Consider the following 23,175-nt stretch of genomic DNA (forward strand, 5'->3'; position numbering starts at 1 on the left):
GTGAAGGGACCTCAAGAGAGCTGTGCATAAACAAATGCCTGTAAAATCTCAATGACTCAAGCTATACTGTAATAAACAGTGGGCCAAAATTTCTCAACAGTGATATGAGGGACTGATTAAATCATATAGAAAACCACTTCTTCCAGTTACTGCTGCTAAAAGTGATTCTTTAGTTTTTCACAGGACTGCATATTTGTATGTGCTTGTCATCCTTAAAGATTAGGCTCTCTCTAGTTAATGTATTTTCAAAATAAATTTTAACAATGTTAACCGTAGCTCAGGGGGTTGGAAATCGCATCTGTAACCGGAAGGTCGCCGGTTTGATCCCTGGGCTCTCTGTCCTGGTCGTTGTGTCCTTGGGCAAGACACTTTACCCTAATTGCCTACTGGTGTTGGCCAGAGGGGCCGATGGCGCGATATGGCAGCCTGGCTTCTGTCAGTCTGCCCCAGGGCAGCTGTGGCTACAACTGTAGCTGCCTCCACCAGTGTATGAATGTGAGAGTGAATGAATAGTGGTATTGTAAAGCGCTTTGGGTGCCTTGAAAAGCGTTATATAAATCCAATCCATTATTATTTATGTGATTACTCCTCTTGATAATTAAATCACTTATTCAAAAAAAAATGTGGTCCTTATTAATATCAATTTGAGGCTAGACTGGGTAAATAAAGTAGATAACTTCTGACGTTACAGTATTTTTTCACATAAAATTCCTTCATTGTGTTTTTGCTATATAGCCCTCTGGTTGTGTGCAACCCCCCTTCCCTTACATGTAGTGTTCTGGTCACAAGTGACCAGCCAGTTTTAACAGCTCTTAAATTAACATAAGAAACATTTTTCACCACCAGATTCAGTTCAGTGGGTGGGTCAGTGGGTCGTTCAGTGGTCATTCACTTGGCCATTCAGTGAGGTATTCAGGGGGTCAGAGGCCAAAGGGGCGTGAGGGGTGGATTCCCATTAATTTCCTAAAAAACTCAAAATTCAACGAAAGAGGTGCTCATCACTTTTAGATGCTCAAGTGCATAGTGTGGAGGATGCCACAAGTCCTCGAGGAAATCGGATGTAAAACACAATAGTTATGAGTTTTTACATTTGTAAATCGGTCAAATTTGACCTGAACACGGCAGGAAGGTTTTAAATAGTCTATCTCTAATTAGCCTTCTTGTTACCTTTAAATAAACTTTGGACTATAAAACTATGAATCATGTCACTCAAGCACTGAACACAATAGTTTAGACATTTTAATAATTAAATAAACAAACATATTCCTTCCGAAACAAGTCTTGTCCTAAGTCTTCTGAGCATGCGCAGTGCTAAAACGGAACTGTTTCCCTGGGTTACCATCAACAACTTCGCTAGCCCACAGTATCTTCAGTATGCTAGCGTGGCTTTAGGGTCTCTTGTATCATTATACATCGGCATAAAAATATGTATAGAATAGGTGATTAAGCTTGAAGATCAGCACGGGAGGTTAATAACGTGTTTAGAGGCTAATTAGCTCGAGCGAATGAACCCCAGCTAGCATTTTAGGGAGCTGTTCACAGCTTTAGGATGACCGAGCAGGAGTACGGGACTCTTGCTTATTCAAAAAGTCCGAAAACATCTAAAAGAACAACATTTCAGGTAAGGACCGTTTCTAAACAAAATAAGAAATGAGCGGCTCAGTTAAACCTGATTATTAAAGGAGAATCATGTTAACCTGAAATTATGTCGCTTTAGGATGAACTCCAGGCTGCTGTCTCTGCCAGGGCGACCAAAGCCAAGACAGATCAGTACACCTACTCTGACGACTTCGAAGAAGATGAAGATGGTATAACGAAAAAGCGTTATTATATCTAAAAAGGACTCTAAGTGAATGGAGTAGTTCATTTGTTACAGAGGGATAGTAGCGAAGGTTAAAGGGAAGGCTTAAAAGATGGACGTAAGACCTGCTGTGATGCATGGTTTAGAGAGCGTTATACTGAAAAATAGACAGGAAGTGGAGCTGGAGGTGGCAGAGCTGGAGATGTTGGGATTGAGCGACTGAGAATGACAACTTGGGTTAGGCTGTCAGGAGACAAAGCTAGAGAGAAGGTTGAGATGGTTTGAAGACATGCACAGGAGGGATAGTGAATACACTGGATAAAGGATGCTGCAGGTAGAGCTGCCTAGATGTAAGTGAAGGAGGACATGTAGAGGGTTGGTGTGACAGAAAGGTATGCTAGGGGCAAGGTGGGAGCGAAGAAGATGATTGATTAAAAAAAAACAACAACAACAACAAAGAGTGTGTTGACAGTTTATCTTTTTGTTTTTCAGATTTTTTAAACAGACTCCTTAAATTAAGAAAAAAGAAGACAGGTTCTCTCAAAGCTGGGAAGAATAAAGCCAAAATCATTAACAACTTTGACCTCTCAGATGATGAAGACAAACACAGGAGGACAAAGAAAGTTTCATTCCTGAAAACAAAAAGAATCAGCTCTCCCTCCAACGGCACCACTGCGTCAGAGTCACAAGAAAAAAACGAGCCCCTAGCCTCACACACGGCTGCACGTGATAGTTCTAATGGGTCAGCATCTTCACAACGCTCCACAGATGACGCACAGTTTAAAAATGCTCGTGTGGATTCAGCTGATCCTCAGATCACAAGAGAAAGCTCAAGTAAATCTCTGTCATACCAAACATCAGACGATACTCTCCTGGACATGCCTTTACCGTTACCGTCTGACAGCAGCGTGGTGGAAACTCCAGGGCCAGAGCAAAAGAGCGGCTCTGCTGCTGAAGAAAGCTCACAGACTTCACAGTTATCAACATGTGACCTGAACCACACAGCTTCAGCAGGTCTGTTTAGTTTAATACACAATACTGCTATCAGGAATCAGTGCAGATTTTACATTTAGATTTACACCTGTCACTATTCAGATAGTGTTTCAGAGAGGGAGCCACCAAGACCTAAACCCCGGCAAAGGACCCTAAGATTGAGCTTTCACACTTCAGAGAAGCCAGCTGAAGACTTTCAGGATCTCAGCAGGCCTCAGACTTCTTCTGTATCAATTCCTCTCTCAACTGATACATCTGGCACCATAGCTGTAAGGATCTGCAGTCCAGCTGTGCTTTGTTAATCAGTGTTTTAAGCTGCAAACTAAAATGAAACTTTTCATAATCAGAGGATGTTTGTGATGTTGTTTCATCATAGTGGACAGAAGGAGACCACACAGTTTCACCCTCTTCAAATAAGAGTGCACGGTCTGCACTCCTCACAAAGTCCACTGTTGATTCTGGATCGAAAGGTAATGATCATAAAAAAAATCTTCAGAACCTTTTTTTCTTTTTATTCAGGACATTTAAAAAAGGGCAACTACAGATAATATGGTGTGACGTTAGCAAATCGTAAGGAAGACGAGAATAAAAATACTTTTATATTTATAGGTATTGGAGTTTGCATGCAATTATTGATTAGTTATGCACCGACTTGGGCAGCAAAATTTAACACAAAAAATATTCATTAAAATCTGGACTTTAGAAAAATGTAGAAAAATGTGTTGTTTAAATATATATATATATTTTTTTAAACCTACCGTGGGAGAAAAATCAATCAATCCTCATTATAATAATCATTAAAAAGTCAAAAGAAAATAACCAATATTTTTGCTACATGTCTAATTAATGCTCTTAATATTTGTTTTATTGTTTTAGATGGCTTTATTTCTGATGACAGCAAAGAGCAGGAGAGGAACTACTCCACATCATTTGAAGAATTTACTGTAAGACATATTCTGCACTGTGTAACGTCGCTGTGAAGTTTAGTTTTTTTTAATGAATCACAGCTTATTCTGAGGAGAGCTCCAGCTTCAGTTTGTGTGGGTTTTCAGTCACTCGGCTGATGGTAGTCTTAAGCGCTTGAGTTGAGGCAACAGGACTGTTTTGTAGGTTTGTGAAGACGTTACACATGTCATCCAAGAGGCTTCTTATGTTCTAAAAACTGATGGAGAATTCTGTGTAACCTATAGCGAGGTCGTCCTCTTGGAGGTGGTCCTGAGAGTTGTTGACCCACCTTGTAATTATTAAAGGTCACATGAGGGTCTGAAGGTATGAATCAAGGCATGCGTCATTACGCTGCATTCCAGACTGAACACATAGAAGAATGTGGATGAGAGGTCAAACATCTTCACGAACTAAAATCAAGTCTGGTTGCTTCCATTTCAAGAGTCTAAGAGCTCAGTCTGTGCATTGTTGCCTTCCAGGGATGCTCAGGAGATCCCTCAGCTCATCTTTCTCATGTCTCTGAGGAATCTGTTGAAGCAAGGTTGGTAATCAAGCTGCAGTAGCAGAGCTCTATGTGTGAAGCAGACCTGATCACTTAGCTGGCCTTTCTGTTGTTGTTTTGTTTAAATTAGGACTTTGAGTTCTCACTCTAAGACCACTCCAAGATCTCAGAGTGCATGCTCCAGGAAAGTGGAGTCCAAGTATTTGGGGTCTCTCAAAGTTCTGGACCGTAAAGTCTCTTTACAAGAGTCTCAGCCACAAGAAGCAGATTCCCTCCGAGCTGCCATTTATCAGGTCAGTGTGGTTCTGAGGGTGTTGTCTTTTCTAGTTTTTTTTTTACATTGTCAGCCATGCAGTGGACGTACCCTTATATCTACAGTTAAAAGTCTGTGTGTAAAAGACAATGAAAACCTTACTCAGCACTGCTCCGAAGAACCATGCAGCTAAATATAGAGTAGCAGTGGTTTTACTAATCTAAATTAAAAGAGTGTTTCGTAATCGTGTGAGTTGTTGGGAGAAAACAATGTACTGCACATTGAACATTTAGATTTGAATGAATGTGTGTATGTGTTAAGCGGGCCTCAGAGTATCAAAAGCACATTCTCAGTCCAGTAAAATCCACCCTCACTTTTACAAGGAATGGCTCAAAAAGAAGAAGGAAAAGTCGAGGGAGAACATGCAACTGAAGAAGAAAGAGGCCATGTTGAAAGAAAAAAAGGAAAAGGTGAGTCATCTGTGTTTTAGACAAACTACAGAGCACCTTACAAGCTTTAAAGATTACATGGATGCTCTTCAATTTTTTTCAAAAAACAAACAGGAAGAGGAGGCTAAAAAAGAAGATGCTGTTGCGTTCTATGAGGCTTGGAAGAAAAAGAAGGCAGAAAGCCTCAAATCTAAGGCCAAAGAGAAGGAAGCTGTGATTAGAAAAGAACAAAAAGCAGCTGAGGAGAAAGAAGAAAAAAGGCAGACTGCTCAACAGGTAAAAGCATACATCACTCTGACACCTATAATGAGATTGCTTGTGTGTATCCGTGAGGTTAATTTGGTATTTTAATAACAATTAAAGGTGTTTGAGAAATGGAAACGTGAGCATGATCATCTGCTAAAAGAGAATTACAGAAAACAAAAGGAGGCTGAAAATAAATTGAAGCTTAAAAACAAAGAACAGGAGGAGGTGAGAAAAAGGGACAGCAGGTCTGCCTTTTCTAACTGGTGAGTGGAAATCATTCATTATTAATTTCTCCCATTTATTTAAAGGTGATGAAAAGAGATATCTCTTTTTTTAAGGCACTGAGAATTCATTTTTTGCAGAATGGTCTGAACAACAGATCCAAAAGATGACTGAGCTTTGCTTTTAGTGGTGGTAATACATAGATTTAAATGTGCATATATGTTTAATAAAACTTGTAACAGCTGTGGTGCCGGGTTGAAAAATATCGCCCACCAGATGGCAGTCAAAGCTCAGATCTTCATCCACTGTTTATTTCCAAAAACCTCACAGAAAAGTCATGTATACTGATTTTTTAATCCTCTTTTTAAACATGATTAAGGTGTGAAAAGAAGAAAGAAGTTATCGATGACAAATTCACGTCAGAGCGCAAAGAAATCAAAAATAAAGCGGAGGAGGAGAAATACATGAAGGAAGAAAGAGATAAAATGGCTTTAGAGGTGTATGAAAACTGGCTGGTAAGTAGAATTATTAATGATTATTACCAGCATCTGAGGTGCTGCTCGCCGCATCCTTTTTTGTTCATGAGACAGATGGTCTCTCGCTTAGCAGTCGCGACCAGGCTCCAGTGTGAACTCTTCTTTTGTGACTACTTAGATCACTGACAGATTTCACTGCTCAGGAGGGGAAAATCTGAAAGTTCAACCAACTGTTTCAGCATATCTTTAATGAAAATGTAGTGAATTTCTTCTGATTTAATGCTTTTACCTCATTCTGTTTCTGAGAATTTTTTCTGAAAGTTTTTAAAATAAAAAAAGTGTGATAGCTTAATAAGATCAGAACCTTACGTTATATAGATTGTAGATTAAATCAGCATCTAAATATATATTTTTGTTTGTGTAACTTTTTGGCCAAATGAGCCTGCATTTTACACATAAAGCTCAAATTAAATATGTACAGTACTGTGCAAAACTGTTGATCCATCCCTCATTTGTTTATATTTTGCTTCCAAGGAGCCAGACTTGGTGTTGAGTGATAAATCTCCAGGCTTTCTGAAGGTCTGCTGGACATTTTTGAACTCATTTTTAGAGGATTTCTTTGTTTTTTCTTGTGGATCACCATGCAGTAATAAAAGTATTCGTATGAAATATTGACTTTCAAGCTTGTTGGTATTGCACCAGGTATGGCTCAAGACTTTTGCCCAGTATTGTATATCCAGCCTTACTCCCTCTTTGAGTAATCATTTCCTGACCTCGGAGTTTTTTGTTGTGTTGCCTTGGATGTGCGTGACTCGTAGCGCAGTAACTCTCTCCATTTCATAGAGCTTTCACAGCAAGACCACAGTTATGAAATTGTACACATGTCTTGAGATCATAATGGGCGTGATCTTTGACTCAGAGCTTTGTTTTGTCTGCCTGAAGTCCATCTTCCCCCTCGATGTTCAGACTAATTTATAGAGACGAGATCACATCATCCCTGTCACTACCCGTTACATACATAATTGATTTGAACTTTTATTAAGTTAAATATGAGGTTCACACCACTGTCCCACGGTCTTCTTAATTTCTGGTTGTATGAGGCGTTGTTATCAGGTGTACAAATCTAGTATTTTTGAATATATTGTATGTGTGAGCAGTCCTTGTCCTTGTGGCTAGTGTCACAGATTTTCTTGTTGTTCTTTAGGCAAGAAAAGATCTAGAGCAGAAGAGACGCAGAGAAGAGAGACGGATACAAGAGATACTCGGAGACAGCCCACCTCCACCATGGAGCCCCCCAAATAAAACCATACCGTTTCGAAGATGACGAATAAAATGTAACATAACACCCGTGTAATGTCTGTTGGTGCTATGTTACATGTTTTTGCAAATGCAAGTTAGTAATGTATGTTGTCCTCTGACAGCTACTTTCATATGATTTTGTATTAGACAGCAGATCTAGTGTGTGTTCATATTTTTATATGTTTTCTAACTCAGATGTTTGCAAAATTGGAAACAATTGTGGGACAGAATGATTTTGTGATATGTCAAGGAAAAATTCATGTATTTAATTTTTTAAAATTGTATTTGATTATTTTTATAAATATGTTTATGCTTTAGCATGTAATAATAATAATAATAATAATGATGATAATAATAATGAATGTATTTAAAGGCCCTTTACAGGCACTCAAGGACACGTTACACCCAATTAAATATCATATTATGATTGAAATTACAGTTGAAAAACAACTTAGAATTAAAAGTTAAGATAAAAATTTCAATAAAACAATAGACAATTAGGGCTTAACATGAGAATGTGCAGTAAAGCAGTTAACATTGTTGTTGTTGTTTTTGCTGATTCCCTTTTAATGTTTATTTTTGTCGTCAGGTTAAGAAGAACTCACAAACCTGCAAATGATTAATTTTTTTTGTATTGTAAGGGCATTTCAGTAATTACTTAATAACTTCTCACCCACAGTTATGTTTATAAGTATTTGGAGGAAGACAGGTTTTTGTATTTTGCCTCTGTACACCACCACAGTAGATTTTTGAGGTGCAGACTTCCTGTTTTAATTCTGGGGATTTAACTAAATATTGAATAATTGTTTTACACAGGCTCCTATTTTCACAGCTCAAATGGAATTAGAGAATTAACTGACATGTAGGAGGCCCAGATGTGCCCAGAGATCACGGTGACTGTTGTGGAGGTCAATGGGTCCCGTTAATTCTCATTCATGATACCATTATCTAAAAAGCTGATATGAGGATAGTCGGACAGGATTAATTGTTAGAGATCTGGTAAAGCTTTAACTAGCAGCAGTTGGTCATAGGCTGTATTGATATGCTCACCTTTGAGATTCAAATACAGCATCTCAGAAATGCTTCAAGCTTCTTTCATTTATTTGACAGAATTCTAAACATGGTTTAAAAAAACAACTTTAAATTGGTTGCTTTCCTGGCATGGAGTTGACTTTTAACTGTAGTTCACAAATTTTCAACAGGGTTGAGGTTAGGGGTTTGATATTCCAGCAGTTCTTAATGGCAGGCTTGATTCTTAGTGGTCTCTGGGTTGTTGCTGAACATCAGAACCAATTTCATCTCATATAGAGGGTGACAGTTTGGGTTTTCGTCCTAACCTTGGCAAAGTGGTGACACGTTTGAATAATTTGTACAATTATTTGAACTAATCACCCTGGAATCTGCAGTTGTTTAGAAGTGGCTCTAAGAGACCTTCCTGACTATGAAGCTATGATTCTCCCTTTTAGATCTCCACTGAGTTCCATGGAGCTTTGCATTGTTCTGAGAATTGGTCAGTCGAATATTTGCTGTCTTAAGTCATGAAAGATGATTACTATACAATTATTTCATCTCGGAAAAAGAACAACTACCATGACATTCATGTCCATGATGACTGTAAACTTCTAACCACAGCTCTCTATATAACGGTGTAAAATGCTTTTACTTTGAAGGTATGATGCCGGAAGTCTGACCAGTAAATAAATAGTGGTTTCTCCGAAGAAGCGCTTCACTTTAGGTTGAGGTCCAGGTGAGGAAAGTTGTTGCAGAGATTTCATTGGTGTGGTTTTTATACGTCGAGCTCTGGTTTGCTTTCATTTATCGTGTGTAACGGAACCGTGGCCGTGGGTTTGACGCCGGGACAGGACACATTTAGCGGAAGAGCTAACACAGTCTGCGCATTACTGAAGTTCAGAGACTGTCGAGCTGGCAGAGGTAACGAACCGTTAGCTAACCCGCTGACAACAAACACTTACCCACTCATTCATTTTCGTGTTTAGTTCTCCCTGTTTGAAGGAACAGAACTTAAAGTAGCTTCATCGTTCTCCTGTCGATGTGCCACATCAACGCGGGGCAGCTAACGCGAACTAAGTGAAAGGCATCACCGATAAAGGGCTCATTTTTCATCTCTGCTTGACGTGGCTGAGCTGCAATAAAAGGCTCTTTATATTCCACCAGGCTACAACTGTGCACCTGGCAACTATTACCGCGGCACCACCGAGGAGGTGAAGTACTCCCGAGGAGGATTTTAGACAGAAAATCAAATTATTTGGGAGGAGCCACTCCCCTCTCAGTGTAACAGGGAATCAGCTTACCTGACTTGTAAAGTTGAGGCATCAGCAAAGCAATTATTTTCCTGTGACGGAACTAGTCATTACTGTAATTTTGATAGTTGGATGGTAGCGTTTTACTTGCTTCTTATGCACTAATATTCCAGTCATCATCTGCAGAGAAACTGGATCTATAACGTTTAAACTATTAGAAATATGTTTGAGATGCTGTTAAAATGGTTTGTCCTCGACTATTTGAGCCACTGTTTTTTCATATACATACCGACTTTCATGATAGCAAATTCATTTTTAAAAAAAGATTTTGTTGACAAAGATTGTATTGTTATGAAGCTGAAATTATGAGAGATCATCGATTACTACTTACTCTTCATCTTCAAATCCTTATAAATTGTTTTTTAAGTGATTTGGAGCAAAAGTTGTCCAGGACTCCTTGGGACCCCCTCCTCTTATTTTCTTATCTGGCAAACCCACTGATAAGCTGTTGGCAAGCACTGAAATGTGTACAAATAAGTCTTGCTTGATGGGTACTTTATCTCTTTATTTGCAGGGAAGTGTGTTCACTTGATAACTTTATAGCTCTGTGTTGTGTCCTCCCCAGATGTTTCAAATAAAGAGGATCTGTTGCATTGGTGCGGGTTACGTAGGAGGCCCAACATGCAGCGTCATCGCCCAGATGTGCCCGGAAATCACAGTGACTGTTGTGGACGTCAATGAGTCCCGAATCAAGGCCTGGAATTCTGACACTCTGCCCATTTATGAGGTAGCGTGCCATTATTTTAAAAAAACAAAAAAACGTGGCGCTGAGGATAGTAGGACAAGATTAATTATTAGAGATCTGGTTAAACTTTAACAAGCAGGAGTAGGTCATAGGCTATTATCCTGATATGTGCAGCTTGAGATTAATATTCAGCATCTCAGAAAAGCAGTAAAGTGTTCAGATTCATTAAAGTGTTAAAGGAGTAGGTGTAGCCAGGCAACAGTTCCAGGCAAATGTTTTTGTTAAATATTGCTCCACCTCATGGACAAAATGAAACCTAAATTACTTCCAGACTGTGTTGCAACTTTTCTACGTCAACTCTGACCACGGTGTATTGCATCATCGTGAGTAGTTTAAGGTTAGTCAGTGGTCACTGTGAGCTGGTGTTGCACTCTTAACGTTTATTTTTCCTGCTGTCTTACTAACACGGCCTCTCACTTCCTCCCATTTCAGCCTGGACTGAAGGAGGTGGTTGAATCATGCAGAGGAAGAAATTTGTTTTTTTCCACAGACATAGACTCGGCTATCAGGGACGCAGACCTCGTCTTTATCTCTGTGAGTCCATCATTTAGCTCCACACACACACAGCCCTAGAGCCCGACTGATCCTGGATATTCGGTGGTTGAATATAAGTGAAAGATGTCTGTCAGTCAGTCTTCAGTTGTATTTAAAAGAGGAGATTGTGGCCTTATTATTTAACTTTTCAGCAACGCATGTAACATGCTATGCAGAACACGTTCTGCTCAGCTGTGATGTGTAACGGATCTGTAATGACACAGTTTCTAATTTACTCCACTTTTCTCCTTTCTGCATTAAGTTTCTATCTTGTTCCAAATATACAGTTCAACACAGGCCGATAATGATCGACCAAAATTTCATTAGGGTTCTCCACCACACACCGGTTTTGCTTGTTTGGCCCACTGACATAATTAAACTGCACCTCTCCTTGCACTCCTCCAGGTGAACACCCCAACAAAGACTTACGGGATGGGGAAAGGTCGCGCGGCTGACCTGAAGTTCATCGAGGCGTGCGCCCGGCGCATTGTCGAGATGTCCGACGGCTACAAGATTGTCACGGAGAAGAGTACGGTGCCAGTGCGCGCCGCCGAGAGCATTAGACGGATATTTGACGCCAACACCAAACCCAGCCTCAACCTGCAAGTGCGTACCGTCACGTGAACAAAGCTCTCCGACCTTTGCTGAGCTGCTTGTTTCTAAAGTTGTGCTGCCGCCACAGGTGCTGTCCAACCCAGAGTTCCTCGCAGAAGGAACGGCGGTGCGGGATCTGAAGGAGCCAGACCGCGTCCTGATTGGTGGAGATGAGACTGCTGAAGGTCAAAAGGCGATCAGAGCGTTGTGTGCTGTATATGAGCACTGGGTCCCCAAGGAGCGCATCATCACCACCAACACGTGGTCATCTGAGCTCTCAAAGCTGGTGAGTGAACCTCTGGGTGAGGTCGACCACAGAGAACAGTTTCGTAAATCTGTTGGTTGTTGTAGCAATTTATTAATCGTTTGCAAAAAAAAGGCCAGTTTTCTTGGAAAATATCTCATGATTAATATTTTTAATATTTAACAGTCAATAAAAAAATAAATTACCAGAACTACATAGATTAGATTTGTGTTTATTAATCTGTTTCCAAATAGCTGCTCTTTATTTAATCCGTATATTGAAGGGTATATAAAACATGGAAAAAGGGTCAGATAGATGAACTCTGCTTGTAGAAAATAAACTGTGTAAATTATTAAGACATCAACTTTTACTTTGTGCTGTCAATTAATTTCTATGATCAATTTTAATCAGCTAGTTGTTACTCATTTAGCGAAAACGTTGTATTTAGTTATTTATTTCATGTGTGTGAGACGATCCACTCCACCCTACCTTTCAGTCTGTCTGTGAAGCGGTCCTTTTATGCAGGAAATTGAGAAGCGCTCTGGCTGAATGTTTCCATTCAGTAACATCTTCGCCCAGTGCCAGTGCTCTATAAAAGCTCTTGGAGTTAGTTGCTGGGCGTCTCTCCTGCCCTGAGTCACATTTGATTTCTGTGGCTTCTTGGTTTGCTTGTTGGACTAAATGTCCTTGAATGCACCATCTCTTGACTCGTGCATTCACTTGCACTACGGATCACATTGATTACACACACCACGGCTCAATTTCAGGTCTTTTTTCATCTGATAAAAAAAATATTCTTTTTTAATTGGATTTGTGAGTCTCCTTCTGTCATCGCTGAGTGGCCTGGTGTATGAGAAGTGTGTAAGTGATTATCACAGTACTTGTCCTTATCACAGAGCTAAACGAGTATTCCTGTGTGTCTGTGTGCAGGCAGCTAATGCATTCCTGGCACAGCGAATCAGCAGCATCAACAGTATCAGTGCTCTGTGCGAGGCCACTGGAGCCGACGTGGAGGAAGTGGCCAAGGCGATCGGCATGGACCAGAGAATAGGGAACAAGTTCCTTAAAGCCAGCGTAGGTGAGAGACAGTTTGTTTTCACATCCGCTGAACACGTACGAATGTTTCCCGTTCATCTCTTTGCTGTTTCTGATGCCTCGTACAGGTTTCGGTGGAAGCTGTTTCCAGAAGGATGTGCTGAATCTGGTGTATCTGTGCGAGGCCCTCAACCTGCCTGAGGTGGCTTCCTATTGGCAGCAGGTGAGAGCGACGCTCCTTTAGATGAGGAGGAGTAGTGGCTGAAGTCAGAGCCTCTCCTGAATGACTGAACACTTCGCCTTAGGCTAAGGGAGATTTTGTGGCAGAATCAATGCAGAACATTTTGGACATAACTGTTTATCTCCAATTAAACAACTTGTACATCTAGTACTGAGTAGTGACAGTAGCACTTTTTTTTTTTTTTTTTTAGGTGATCGACATGAATGAGTACCAAAGACGACGGTTTGCCTGCAGGATCATCGACTGTCTCTTCAACACTGTTACCGGCAAAAAGATCGCCCTGCTGGGCTTCTCCTTCAAAAAGGACACGGGTGACACGAGGTGGGTCTCCTCCTTTTATTTTGGCCATTTCTTTCCCGTTTTGATTCACTTGAAATGGCTTTGTTAAACTTTTGTTAATCATAAACCTCAGTGTATGAAAGGATAATGAAGAGCCCATTTCAAATCCTGGGTTTGCTCTTTGTACATACAAAACCTGCAGAGTCACTGCTGACTGCTTTAATGTGCATCTGTGAACTGTAACCTCGATTGGAGCTGACATCAAGGTGTTTGTGTGTGCACGTGTGTTGTGTAACTTCAGGGAGTCGTCCAGTATCTACATTTCTAAGTACCTGATGGATGAGGGCGCCAAGCTGTTCATCTATGACCCCAAAGTCCTTAAAGAGCAAATCATTCACGACCTCTCCCAGCCCAGCATCTCCGAGGACAACCCAGAGAGAGGTGTGTGTGCAGGTTGCAGTTTCCAGTGCAGTACTGAAAAACTCATTGTGTAGTTTATTTTTGTCAACACCCTGATTTACTTCATGTCTGTATGAGTGAACCAGGTGGTTTAGTGTAAAGACACCTTCAGCTCACTTCAGTACCTGGCTGCAGACAGCTTAAATAAACATGACTGTAATGTGGTAATAAGTGAGCTATAGAGATGCTGCTCTGTGGGTGGTGTTACCTTTGTACAGGGCATTGCTAAGCAAACTGGTTACAGGCTCGAGCTTGACACTTTACATGCAGACAGGAGAGGTAATGATGTTATAATCAAACACCTTTAAGATCAAAACTATTAAATGACTACTCCTTTTCTGATAATAAAATCTGATAGGACTTGAAAATAAACCAGAATTCCAGGATGTATTTAATAAGATTTATAAAACTGTAACTCTGACTGTGCTGTAATAGTTCAAATTGTCTGTTGGGGAGAATTTAAGCCAACAAAGTATATCATGTCCTCTACACCCACCAATGTTATCTTTGGGTGGGTGTAAAGGACATTTTCAAGAGAACCTAAGATAGGATAGGGACACACCATGTCAGAAGCGACTAAACTTCTTAAACATCGCCTGTTTTTGCTCCATTCCTGCTCCATATTTTCATTCTTGAACTTTGGTACAATTCACATTTCAAAATGATCATTGTTTGGTTTTTACTGGGCCTTGGTGCAGAAAGTGTTTGTCTTTCCTCTCTTCTGATTGGCTGTCCCTCACAAACAGCAGGCAGCTGTAGCAGAGAACCACATTAGATATTGCTTCTCTTAGATGCCACTGAGATCTCAGTAACTTTCAGTTGCTTTATCAGTAACTAAAGCAGCACTCACTAACACTAATTTGTTTGAACTGTTCTTCATTTTTAGTGTCTGAGTTGGTGACTGTGACATCAGACCCTTATGAGGCTTGCCAGAGCGCTCATGCATTGGTCATCTGCACAGAGTGGGACATGTTTAAGGTCCCAGTTACATTTTACTACTACTTTTATTTTTTTTAAATGCTTCGTATTTGAGGAATATGTGAGAAAACATTTTAATAGTCATATCTGTTTAAATCCACCACAGGAACTGGACTACGATAAGATTTACAAGAACATGCTGAAGCCGGCTTTCATGTTTGATGGCCGCAGAGTGCTGGACCACCTTCACCCTCATCTCCAGAGCCTTGGCTTCCAGGTAAGATTTACAAAAAAAAAAAGTTCCAACCCCTCCATGTAAAAATCCAAATCTGTGTGAACAAAGAAAGTATTTAAGTTTTTTTTTTTGTTTGTTTGTTTGTTTGTTTGTTTTCCTGTCTGCAGATCGAGACCATCGGTAAAAAGGTGACACCAGCACGAATCCCCTACACTCCAGCAGCTGCTGGTCCTCGAATCACTGCCAGCGACGTTCCCACCAGCAAAGCAAAAGTCTGAAACTCATTTCTTCATCACTCAACATGCAGCAGATTCCTCCTAGCCTTTCCCCCCTGTAGCTGGTGAAACAATGCAGATCCTTCTCCCTCAGATGCTGTATCATGCCCGATGAACAGTGTGTGTGGGGGGGATTGGATGAGAGCTGCTGATCCTTGAATCCAAAATTTGTGAATGATTGTTTTTTGTTTTTGATTAAAGCATTCCATATGTGGTTAGTTTTATACATTTCACATATCAGGTACACCTGTTGGACTGATTTCTGATGAACACTATCAGCCTGAGTGTTATATTTACTGTACAATCAACTATTGTTCTAAATCACAAATTTTATACTTATAGTATTTTTTATAAATCTACTGTATGTTAGTCTGTCCTCAATATCTGTGGCTGTTTACTCAAAAGGGCCAATGCAAGTAAATTAATTTTTCTGTTTTGTCTGTTTCAAAAGTAATAATAAAATAATTAAGAAATGACAAACTGCAAAAATGTGACGTTTAAGACTTTTATTTCTATAAATATCAATGTACATTTGAACTGATCGGTGTGCAGCACAAACATCTTTCTTGTCCAGCTGTGACATTTACACTGTTTTACTCTAGAAAAAGTGCACTTTCTTCCAAATTGGCTGTTCAGCAAATACACGGGTATCAAAATCTTTTGCCACCCATTTACCTGCTGGGAGGCTAATTGCCCTTGCTTTGTACCTTTCTTACACACAGTACAGGATGGATGGTGCTTCTTGTTTTTGTATCACAAGACTGATCAAAAAAAAAGGATCCTGCTTCATTAAATCAGTTCTAAAGAAGCAGACATGAAGATTGTATAGGAATTTCTTTTACTTATGTATTAATCACATTATTTTATTGTATGATACCTTGGTGCCACTGGATTTTAACAAGTCTCACACTCATACAGTAAGACAAATGGTGGGGGTCTAGTAAGGAAGTTGGTGGAAGCAGACAACTCCACAGGAAGAGTCTTTTGTCTCTTCAAGGACTCTGGGAGGTAGCAAGGGAGTGTGAACCTTAAGGTGTGAAACAGCTGTGTACTGCCTTTTGTTCCTGAAGAAGGTATTTAACTGGGAGCCATGCTAGGCTCAGGGAGACTCTGCTGACCGTCTGCCCCGCGGTCATGCAGGCTCTCCACCAACTTGGTTGTCTGTTGTCTTTGTGTGTTTGGATTAAAGAATGTTAGCTACTGCTCGTCTGTAGGCTTTATTTAATCGAAAACTTCCACAACAAGGTGATCGTGAACAGAGCCCACTGTTAAAGGTCAGTAGCTGTTGAGAATAGATTCCTTAATATACATCATAGTTAAAGAGAATATAGTTTGGGATTGATTGTAATATTACAATATGGCCGTTAATGGGTGTAAGAAGGCCTGGAATGGGAACAAAGAGCTGGGGTGCAGGGCAGGAGGACAATCAACCTGGGCCAGGAAGCAAGAATTACTGAGGGTGAGGGGCAGGCAAAGGGACACTACCTTAAAAGGAGATGGGGTCAGGGTGTCAGCACCCTTAGCCACTGTACTAGTGTATTTCCATTGTGGGGGTGTTTACTGTAGGGGGGAGGAGACCAGAGGTTATAACTGCAACTGTTGTGTGGAGTTCTTTAGATCAGCCTTTAGCATAGGACTGCATAGGACTGCAGTGTGCGGATCTCCAGATGCATCTGTAAGAATAATGGGTAATAAAAGGATTGTGTAAAACATGGAAACATCTCAGCGTGATCTCTACCAGGACCAAAAGAATCGCAGAGACCGGCGTTGTCTCAACATAGCTTTTTTTTTTTTTTAAACCCAAAGTTCACTGAGACGAGGGATGGGATTTAGGAATCCCCAAGGAGCGGAAGCAAATTACAGCCTCTGCTCCTGACAGCTGGGTGAGTTGGTGGACACCAACGTTACCCAACGTGTCTGCTGTTTGTTCTTTGATAGTCTCTTTAAAATGCAGCCCTCTGGCTTTTTCTCAGGGAACACAGAGCAGCAGTTAGAGTATGGTCCCTGTACTTACAAGTCTGTTATTGTCACTTCTGTAGCTTTATTTAATGCCTCCCACAAACATTGTACTAATATTAAACATGTTTCCTGTGCTGTACTTTAAATCGGTGCATTACGTTACAGATGGACGAAGCTCATTTTGTCACTGCGTACAGCTGAACGCACACAGCAGGCTCCTCATTCTGCTGCTTCTGTTTCCCTCTTCTTCAGTAGATTCTTTAAGAAGAATTCGCCTGTGAAGAAAGAAAAGAAGAAATGCACTGAATTCATCCATCCTCTGCTTCTTGTCCCGTTCACAGGAGCAGCAGTCTAAGCAGAGATCCCCAAACCTACTTTCCCTGCCCACTTATCCCAGTACTTCCATGGGGGACCCTGAAGCATTCCCAATTCACCTGAGAGAGATAACCTCTTAAGGCTACTGTGGGGTCTGCCCCAGGTCCTCCTCTAAATAGGACATACCTAAAATACCTCATTTAGGAGGAGGAGGAGTAGCAGATCCACACCGATTCCCTTCCAAATGACTGAGCTCTACATTCCTGTCTCTGAGGGGGAGCCCACCCGCCCTTCAGAGGAAGCTCATTTCCACCACTTGAATTGATCTAATTTTTATTGAGTGATTTGGCCCAAGTTTTACTGCTGAATTTGTCTGAAAATGCAAAGCCACGTTTAATAACATGATTTCTCTTCTTAACTGAAACAAATTAACTGTCTCTCTTTTGTCTTTGCAATCATATAATTATGCTTATAGTTGATATCCCTGATCACAGTGTTTTGTTTTTATTTTTTATCTCTGACCTAATATCTCCACTTTTATTTGAATGTTTTTGGCTTAGTTGGCTTTGGACAGTCACGAGGATGATTTGTGCACTTCATTAGGCACTCTTTTCCCCACCTGATCGTCTCTTTAAAAAAAATTAAAAAATTGCAATGTTTATCTGACAAAGTCTATAATATATTTCCAGAAGTGCAAAGTTGAAAATATGTAACTAAAATGATTTTCATATTTATGATTTAATATTAATGATTTAATATTCTTTGCACACTGGCTGGACATGTTGAATATTAATATATCCAAAAAATACTAATAAACATTTATTAACATCACTTCTCACCTGCTTTGTAGGAGGATCGCACCAGTGGTCCGCTGGCTGTGTAGGTGAAGCCCATATCACTGCCAACTTTCTCCCAGTGGGCAAACCTCTCTGGAGTGACATATTCCTCCACCTAAATCCCAAAGACACACACAGAGTCAGAGTGAATGTGTCTGTAGCCAGCAGCACAGCAGTAGGAGTGTTTACCTTTAGGTGGCGTTTGGTCGGCTGCATGTACTGCCCGAGTGTTAGACAGTCCACTTCTGCCTCTCGCAACTCTGTAACGACATCCTGTCAGAAAACTGTAGAGTTGGTCTGATTTTTTATAATGTGTGTGTGCGTGAGACAGCGGACTACACACCCGTCATAGTGCTGACGATCTGTTGGTCAGTCTCTCCGAGCCCCAGCATGATGGAGGTCTTGGTGAGCACCGTCGGTTTGACCTTTTTAGCGTGCTTCAGGACGCTCAGAGACTGATCAAAGTTTGCTCTGGGATCACGTACATGCCTGTAAATACACGACAAACATCACTGTGCATCTGAGAAATGTCTCTGCTGCACCACCTGCTGGTCAACATGTGTTACTGCAGCGTAACGACCTTGCATGTTTTTATTAACTTTAACAATACTTCACACGAGCCTGCTTTATAATGTGTGTTTATGGCCATGAATTTAAGCTTTTTAATGGCAGAACTAGAAATTAGATGCTCAGATTTTGACTCTGAGGACTTACAGTCTATTAAAAATCCCTCAGTACCTTTGTAGCTCGCGCACTGTTTCCACATTGTGGGCGTACACGTCTAATCCCGACAGGGCGATCTTTTCCACCGCTGCCAGGTCTCCACGGAAATCAGGAGTCAGGCATTCAACCAGGATCTGAGGATTTCTAGCAGGCAGGATCAAAGTTGCTTTTACAAAGACATTCAGATAATGTAATAAATCCAAAAGGGGCGGAGTCGTGTTTACCTTTCTTTCAGGTTAGTAACCGTCTTAGCAAAGTGCTCCGCTCCACCATCAGCAATATCTGCACAAAAATACAGAGAGAAGAAAAATCTAAGATATATATGATATATAATATTTTGAAAATGCCTTGAATTTTATCTTTAATTTGTGGACATTTTTGTATTTGTAAACTGAAAGTTAAAACCAGAACAGTCTGATTTCTTTACAGCTTTATGTTATTAAATTCTACAAATTGCAATGCAGTTGATCGTCACTCATGTAATTCTTGCTGATGCACAACAGCAAGAGACTCATGCAGATACAGTAAGGTAAGAAACTAGTACCGTCTCTGTCGACCGAGGTGAGGACCACGTAATCCAGTCCCCAGGCGGCGATGGCTTTGGCTGTGTTGTACGGCTCGTCAGGGTCAAGAGGCGGAGGCTGACGTGCTGTCTTTACTGAGCAAAACCTGCACCCACGGGTGCATGTGTCTCCCATCAGCTACACACACAAATACATTATCTCGCTAAAATAGAACAAAGAATCCAGACAAATGCAAAACACTGATATGGCAGCGCCAGTTCATAAAAGAACAGATGGTGAATATTAAAGATTAAAGTGCTTCTTTGCCCTCTTCAAAAACTGGAAGTAAATTCAGAGAGCAGCAGAGACTCACCATGATGGTGGCTGTGGCTGTGGCGTACTCTCCTCCTCCCCAGCATTCCCCGATGTTCGGACACCTGGCCTCCTCACACACCTGAGATAACAGACAGATTATTCATAAATCACAACAACAGTCATCTAAAGATGCTTTATATCGTAAGGTAAAGACCCAACAATATTAGAAAGAACTCCAAAACCAGATGAGCTCCTATGAGATAGGACTTTGTGACAGAGGGAAGGCAAAAAAAACAACAACACAAAAAACACTTCAACAGGAAGAAACCTCCAGCAGAACCAGGCTCAGGAAGGGGCAGCCATCTGCTGAAATCCAAACTGGGTGCTGGAAGCTTTGGAATTTTTTGAGCTATCCTACTGCATTTAAACTGTTTTAATGGGCTGTTTAATGTTTTGGCTGCTGTTACACGGGAATTTAAAAATTTCTTTCTTATCTTATTAAACATTTTTCAGCCTTTCTGTTGAAGGTTGAATAGTCAAAAACGTAGCATGTGCCGTTCAGTGAGCTGAGAAACTGCAATATTTTGATAAGTGCGTCAGTGCTACAGCAGTGTGAAGGCGAATCAGCGGAGACCTTCAAAGATCACATTAGTTGCACCTCAAACATTTCTTTAACAGCAGCCAAAAAGCAGCTGGGCTGCCTGACAACTTACAGACAGAAAACTTACCGTGTGAAGGTTGAGATCTCTCAGGGTGTTCTTCAGCCTGTTGTAATTCTTTCCAATGGGGATCTCAGTCTTCAACCATGGAGGAAGCCGCAGCCTGACAGGAACAACAGCAGACAGCTCGGTGTCTAACAGTGCTCTCATCTCTAAGTATCTGTGTCTAAATACTGCTAAAAAACGTTTACTGATAATAATAAAGAAACCTGCTAGGTCAGAGCCTGCAGTGCGGGGAAGAGCTCATTGAGAATTAGTGGCAGGCTCTCAGGTCTGCCTGATGCCCCTACATGTAATAACTTTGTCCTCATCTGTATTTTGAGCTCTATGATGAAAAATCCTGCATGCATTTGGATGTGTTTTGCTACTAAACAGTCATTTTCTTAATCTCAACTTCACTTGCATCTTCTGTGACTGGCTGCAGGGCGCTAACCAAGCGCCCGTTACTTTTTGCATGTGTCGACTTCGCCTTTAATGCTCATTATGGTGTTGAACTGTTCTCTATAGCATGTGTCTGCACATTTATGGTAGAGCCGAGCAGGCCAACAGCTCATTATCCAACAAACACTTTTATATTTCCTCTGAAATCCATTTTTCCATTTGAATGTTTAATGCAAACATTTTGACTAGCTTTTACTGAAGCTTTAACAGCGTTGCTTATAGCAGTGTTTGTGATGAAGTTTTGGACTCAGAGACTCAGCTTCTGTTTGTGTGCATTAACAGAACAAAATAAACGTGCAGATGCTGATTTCTATACTAAATGATAGTCGACCTATCATTTAGTATAATCCAACAGCTGCTACAAGTGAAATGCAGTCCGTTTATTTTTGTCAGTGATCATGAGTTTAAAACTCAGACATGCCAGCATCTTAACATGGACTCAAACCAAAGCTCAAGCTCCCCGGGGCCTGAAAGCCTCACCTCTCTCCCTTCTGTCTCTTCAGGGTGCCTTTGTACTCAGCCCACTTGCTTTTTTCAGATAATTCCCCTGAAATAAAGTCTTGCAGGTCAGGTCCGTCGTCTCTGAGCAGCTCCTTCTTTCTGTCACTTCTCTCCGGGGAGGGTCTGGTTGATAAGCAGCTGGTGTAAACCTGCAGAGCAACACTGACGATTAGTTCAGGAGCTTCTCTGTGTTTCTACACACGGCAATTCACACTGACAAGGTGGTCACGACTCCGGCTACTAAACTACATATTCGCTTAGACACATACAATCTGTCAGAGGCCTCCTGACAGACCCAGCTGGGAAGCCCGCAGTCAGATTTTTTCACCGGCTGGAGCTGTTAATAGACTATCCGAGCCAAAGTTTGTTAGACTGAGTTGTGAATTTAACTACTCACGTGTGGGATGCATCTGGGACTCAGCCACAGGTGGTTTGTGGAGAAACGACCCGCTACGCAACAACTTTGCTTGAGTAGCGCCATGACTTTGGCTAGCAGGCGGTTAACGTTGGGATAGCACCTCGGCGAACGACTGCTTTGGTCTGGTGCTTCACGTGAAGCGGACAGAATTGGAAAGTATTCTTTTTTTTAAAAATGAGCTAAAATTTCAACGTAGGTGATTTTTTTTACGAACTTAATGGGTTATAGATATATTTTAAAATGAAGACTAGACGAGCTGGAACATAACATTATGGCAGCATTAAAAAATTTCTAAAACAAAATAAGGCAACAGATGGACTAAAAGATGGCCATTAATGATGATAATTTGAAAGGGACTTACATGAAAACATGTTTAAATACTATTTAACAAATTGAATCAGATTCAAATCAGTTATAATGTTGAAATCCCTTTGCAGTGAAGTGACAGTGAACGCGTCTCTGGGAGTGCTGAATGTAGACTGTACGATGCCACTCGAATGCAGCAAAGCTAAATAAAATGTTTGAAAAGCTTGCCTTAAAAAAATAACAACAGAAAACGCTGCTCTTTAACTTTTGGAATCTTTTTGGTGGTTTGCGACACCTCTGTTCAAATATTTACATCCAAAATATGCGCTCCTCGATCGTCTGGTAATGCCTGCTGGTGGCACGTACAATTGCGTGGTGACGTCGTCCTTTCCTCCTTTCCTCTGCTACCGGCGAGGTGAGGATAACCGAAAAATTGTTGCCTTGCTTTCATCTAACTACATCTATGTCTCTTAAACCTATATTTCGCTCGATTATGAGCCATCACACTGAGAATATGTTACACTTCTCACCATAATCTGTATTTGTAGCCTACTTTAGCTCTGTTGGGATATATGATGTTAGTTTTAATCAGATTTGATGCTTGAGGCCTGGCGCTCTGTACGCGCTGAGGCCCACAGCGGATTCAACAATGCTCATATTAAACATGGCGTTTGCGCGGCTCCAGGTGTTATTTAACAACTTCTAACGTTTTTACTGTATCGGTATCTCATGAAAGGAGCTGGTCGGCTATCTAATGCTTACTTCTGTTAGCATTGTAGCTAAAGCTTGCTGACACCAGTGTGGTGTGCCTGTATCTCACAGTCCGAACTTTAGTAAACAGTCATTGTGGAGCTGTTAAAATCACAGATATAAAGGCATACACGCTTTAGCCTGAATCTCAGAGCCAGTCAAACTTTTCAGAGTTGAAAGCACCTATTTTGTCTCTTTACAGAATGAAGACCATTCTCAGCAGCCAAACTGTCGACCTCCCCGACAATGGTAAGGGGAAAATCAGTTTTCCACACAGATGTATTTATGTCCTGTCTGTAGAGTAGCTTCTAACCTTTTTTTTT

At 40.9% G+C, this 23,175-nt stretch overlaps 4 protein-coding genes across 5 annotated transcripts in view; 3 read left to right on the plus strand and 1 right to left on the minus strand.

The window, feature by feature from the left end:
- The first annotated feature begins 1,323 nt into the window (after positions 1-1,323).
- Positions 1,324-7,238, plus strand: map9 (microtubule-associated protein 9). The gene is made up of 14 exons (XM_013912910.1): positions 1,324-1,621; positions 1,718-1,808; positions 2,294-2,815; positions 2,897-3,063; positions 3,171-3,264; positions 3,671-3,738; positions 4,219-4,280; positions 4,372-4,534; positions 4,878-4,901; positions 4,944-4,964; positions 5,058-5,219; positions 5,307-5,452; positions 5,791-5,926; positions 7,092-7,238. The coding sequence occupies exons 1-14, from the start codon at positions 1,550-1,552 to the stop codon at positions 7,209-7,211; spliced, it is 1,848 nt and encodes a 615-aa protein (XP_013768364.1). The 5' UTR covers positions 1,324-1,549; the 3' UTR covers positions 7,212-7,238.
- A 1,631-nt stretch (positions 7,239-8,869) lies between these two features.
- Positions 8,870-15,528, plus strand: ugdh (UDP-glucose 6-dehydrogenase). 2 transcript variants are annotated; one of them, XM_005741146.2, is made up of 12 exons: positions 8,870-9,118; positions 10,073-10,234; positions 10,685-10,786; positions 11,192-11,392; positions 11,469-11,666; positions 12,555-12,702; positions 12,788-12,882; positions 13,091-13,221; positions 13,481-13,620; positions 14,525-14,616; positions 14,723-14,833; positions 14,959-15,528. In XM_005741146.2, exons 2-12 carry the CDS (start codon positions 10,073-10,075, stop codon positions 15,067-15,069), a joined length of 1,491 nt encoding a protein of 496 aa, XP_005741203.1. In that variant the 5' UTR covers positions 8,870-9,118; the 3' UTR covers positions 15,070-15,528. The 2 variants fall into 2 exon arrangements, with proteins under 2 accessions (XP_005741203.1, XP_005741204.1); XM_005741147.2 differs by having other exon boundaries at positions 8,870-8,933.
- Positions 13,482-23,175, plus strand: part of rpl9 (ribosomal protein L9) — a 16,789-nt gene continuing 7,095 nt past the window's right edge. The window contains exons 1-2 of the mRNA XM_013912920.1: positions 13,482-13,486; positions 15,569-15,573. The gene's annotated coding sequence lies outside the window, so the exon portion shown is untranslated. The remainder of the gene's footprint in view (positions 13,487-15,568; positions 15,574-23,175) is intronic.
- Positions 17,088-23,095, minus strand: lias (lipoic acid synthetase). The gene is made up of 12 exons (XM_013912919.1): positions 23,055-23,095; positions 21,776-21,948; positions 21,358-21,527; positions 20,446-20,539; positions 19,776-19,856; positions 19,444-19,600; positions 19,124-19,181; positions 18,915-19,043; positions 18,520-18,665; positions 18,366-18,436; positions 18,180-18,291; positions 17,088-17,300 (listed from the first exon to the last, which is right to left on the minus strand). Exons 2-12 carry the CDS (start codon positions 21,857-21,859, stop codon positions 17,245-17,247), a joined length of 1,158 nt encoding a protein of 385 aa, XP_013768373.1. The 5' UTR covers positions 21,860-21,948; positions 23,055-23,095; the 3' UTR covers positions 17,088-17,244.

This window comes from Pundamilia nyererei, unplaced genomic scaffold, assembly GCF_000239375.1.
Source record: "Pundamilia nyererei isolate P.nyererei 1_Seehausen unplaced genomic scaffold, PunNye1.0 scaffold00107, whole genome shotgun sequence".
NCBI classification, from domain to species: Eukaryota; Metazoa; Chordata; class Actinopteri; order Cichliformes; family Cichlidae; genus Pundamilia; species Pundamilia nyererei.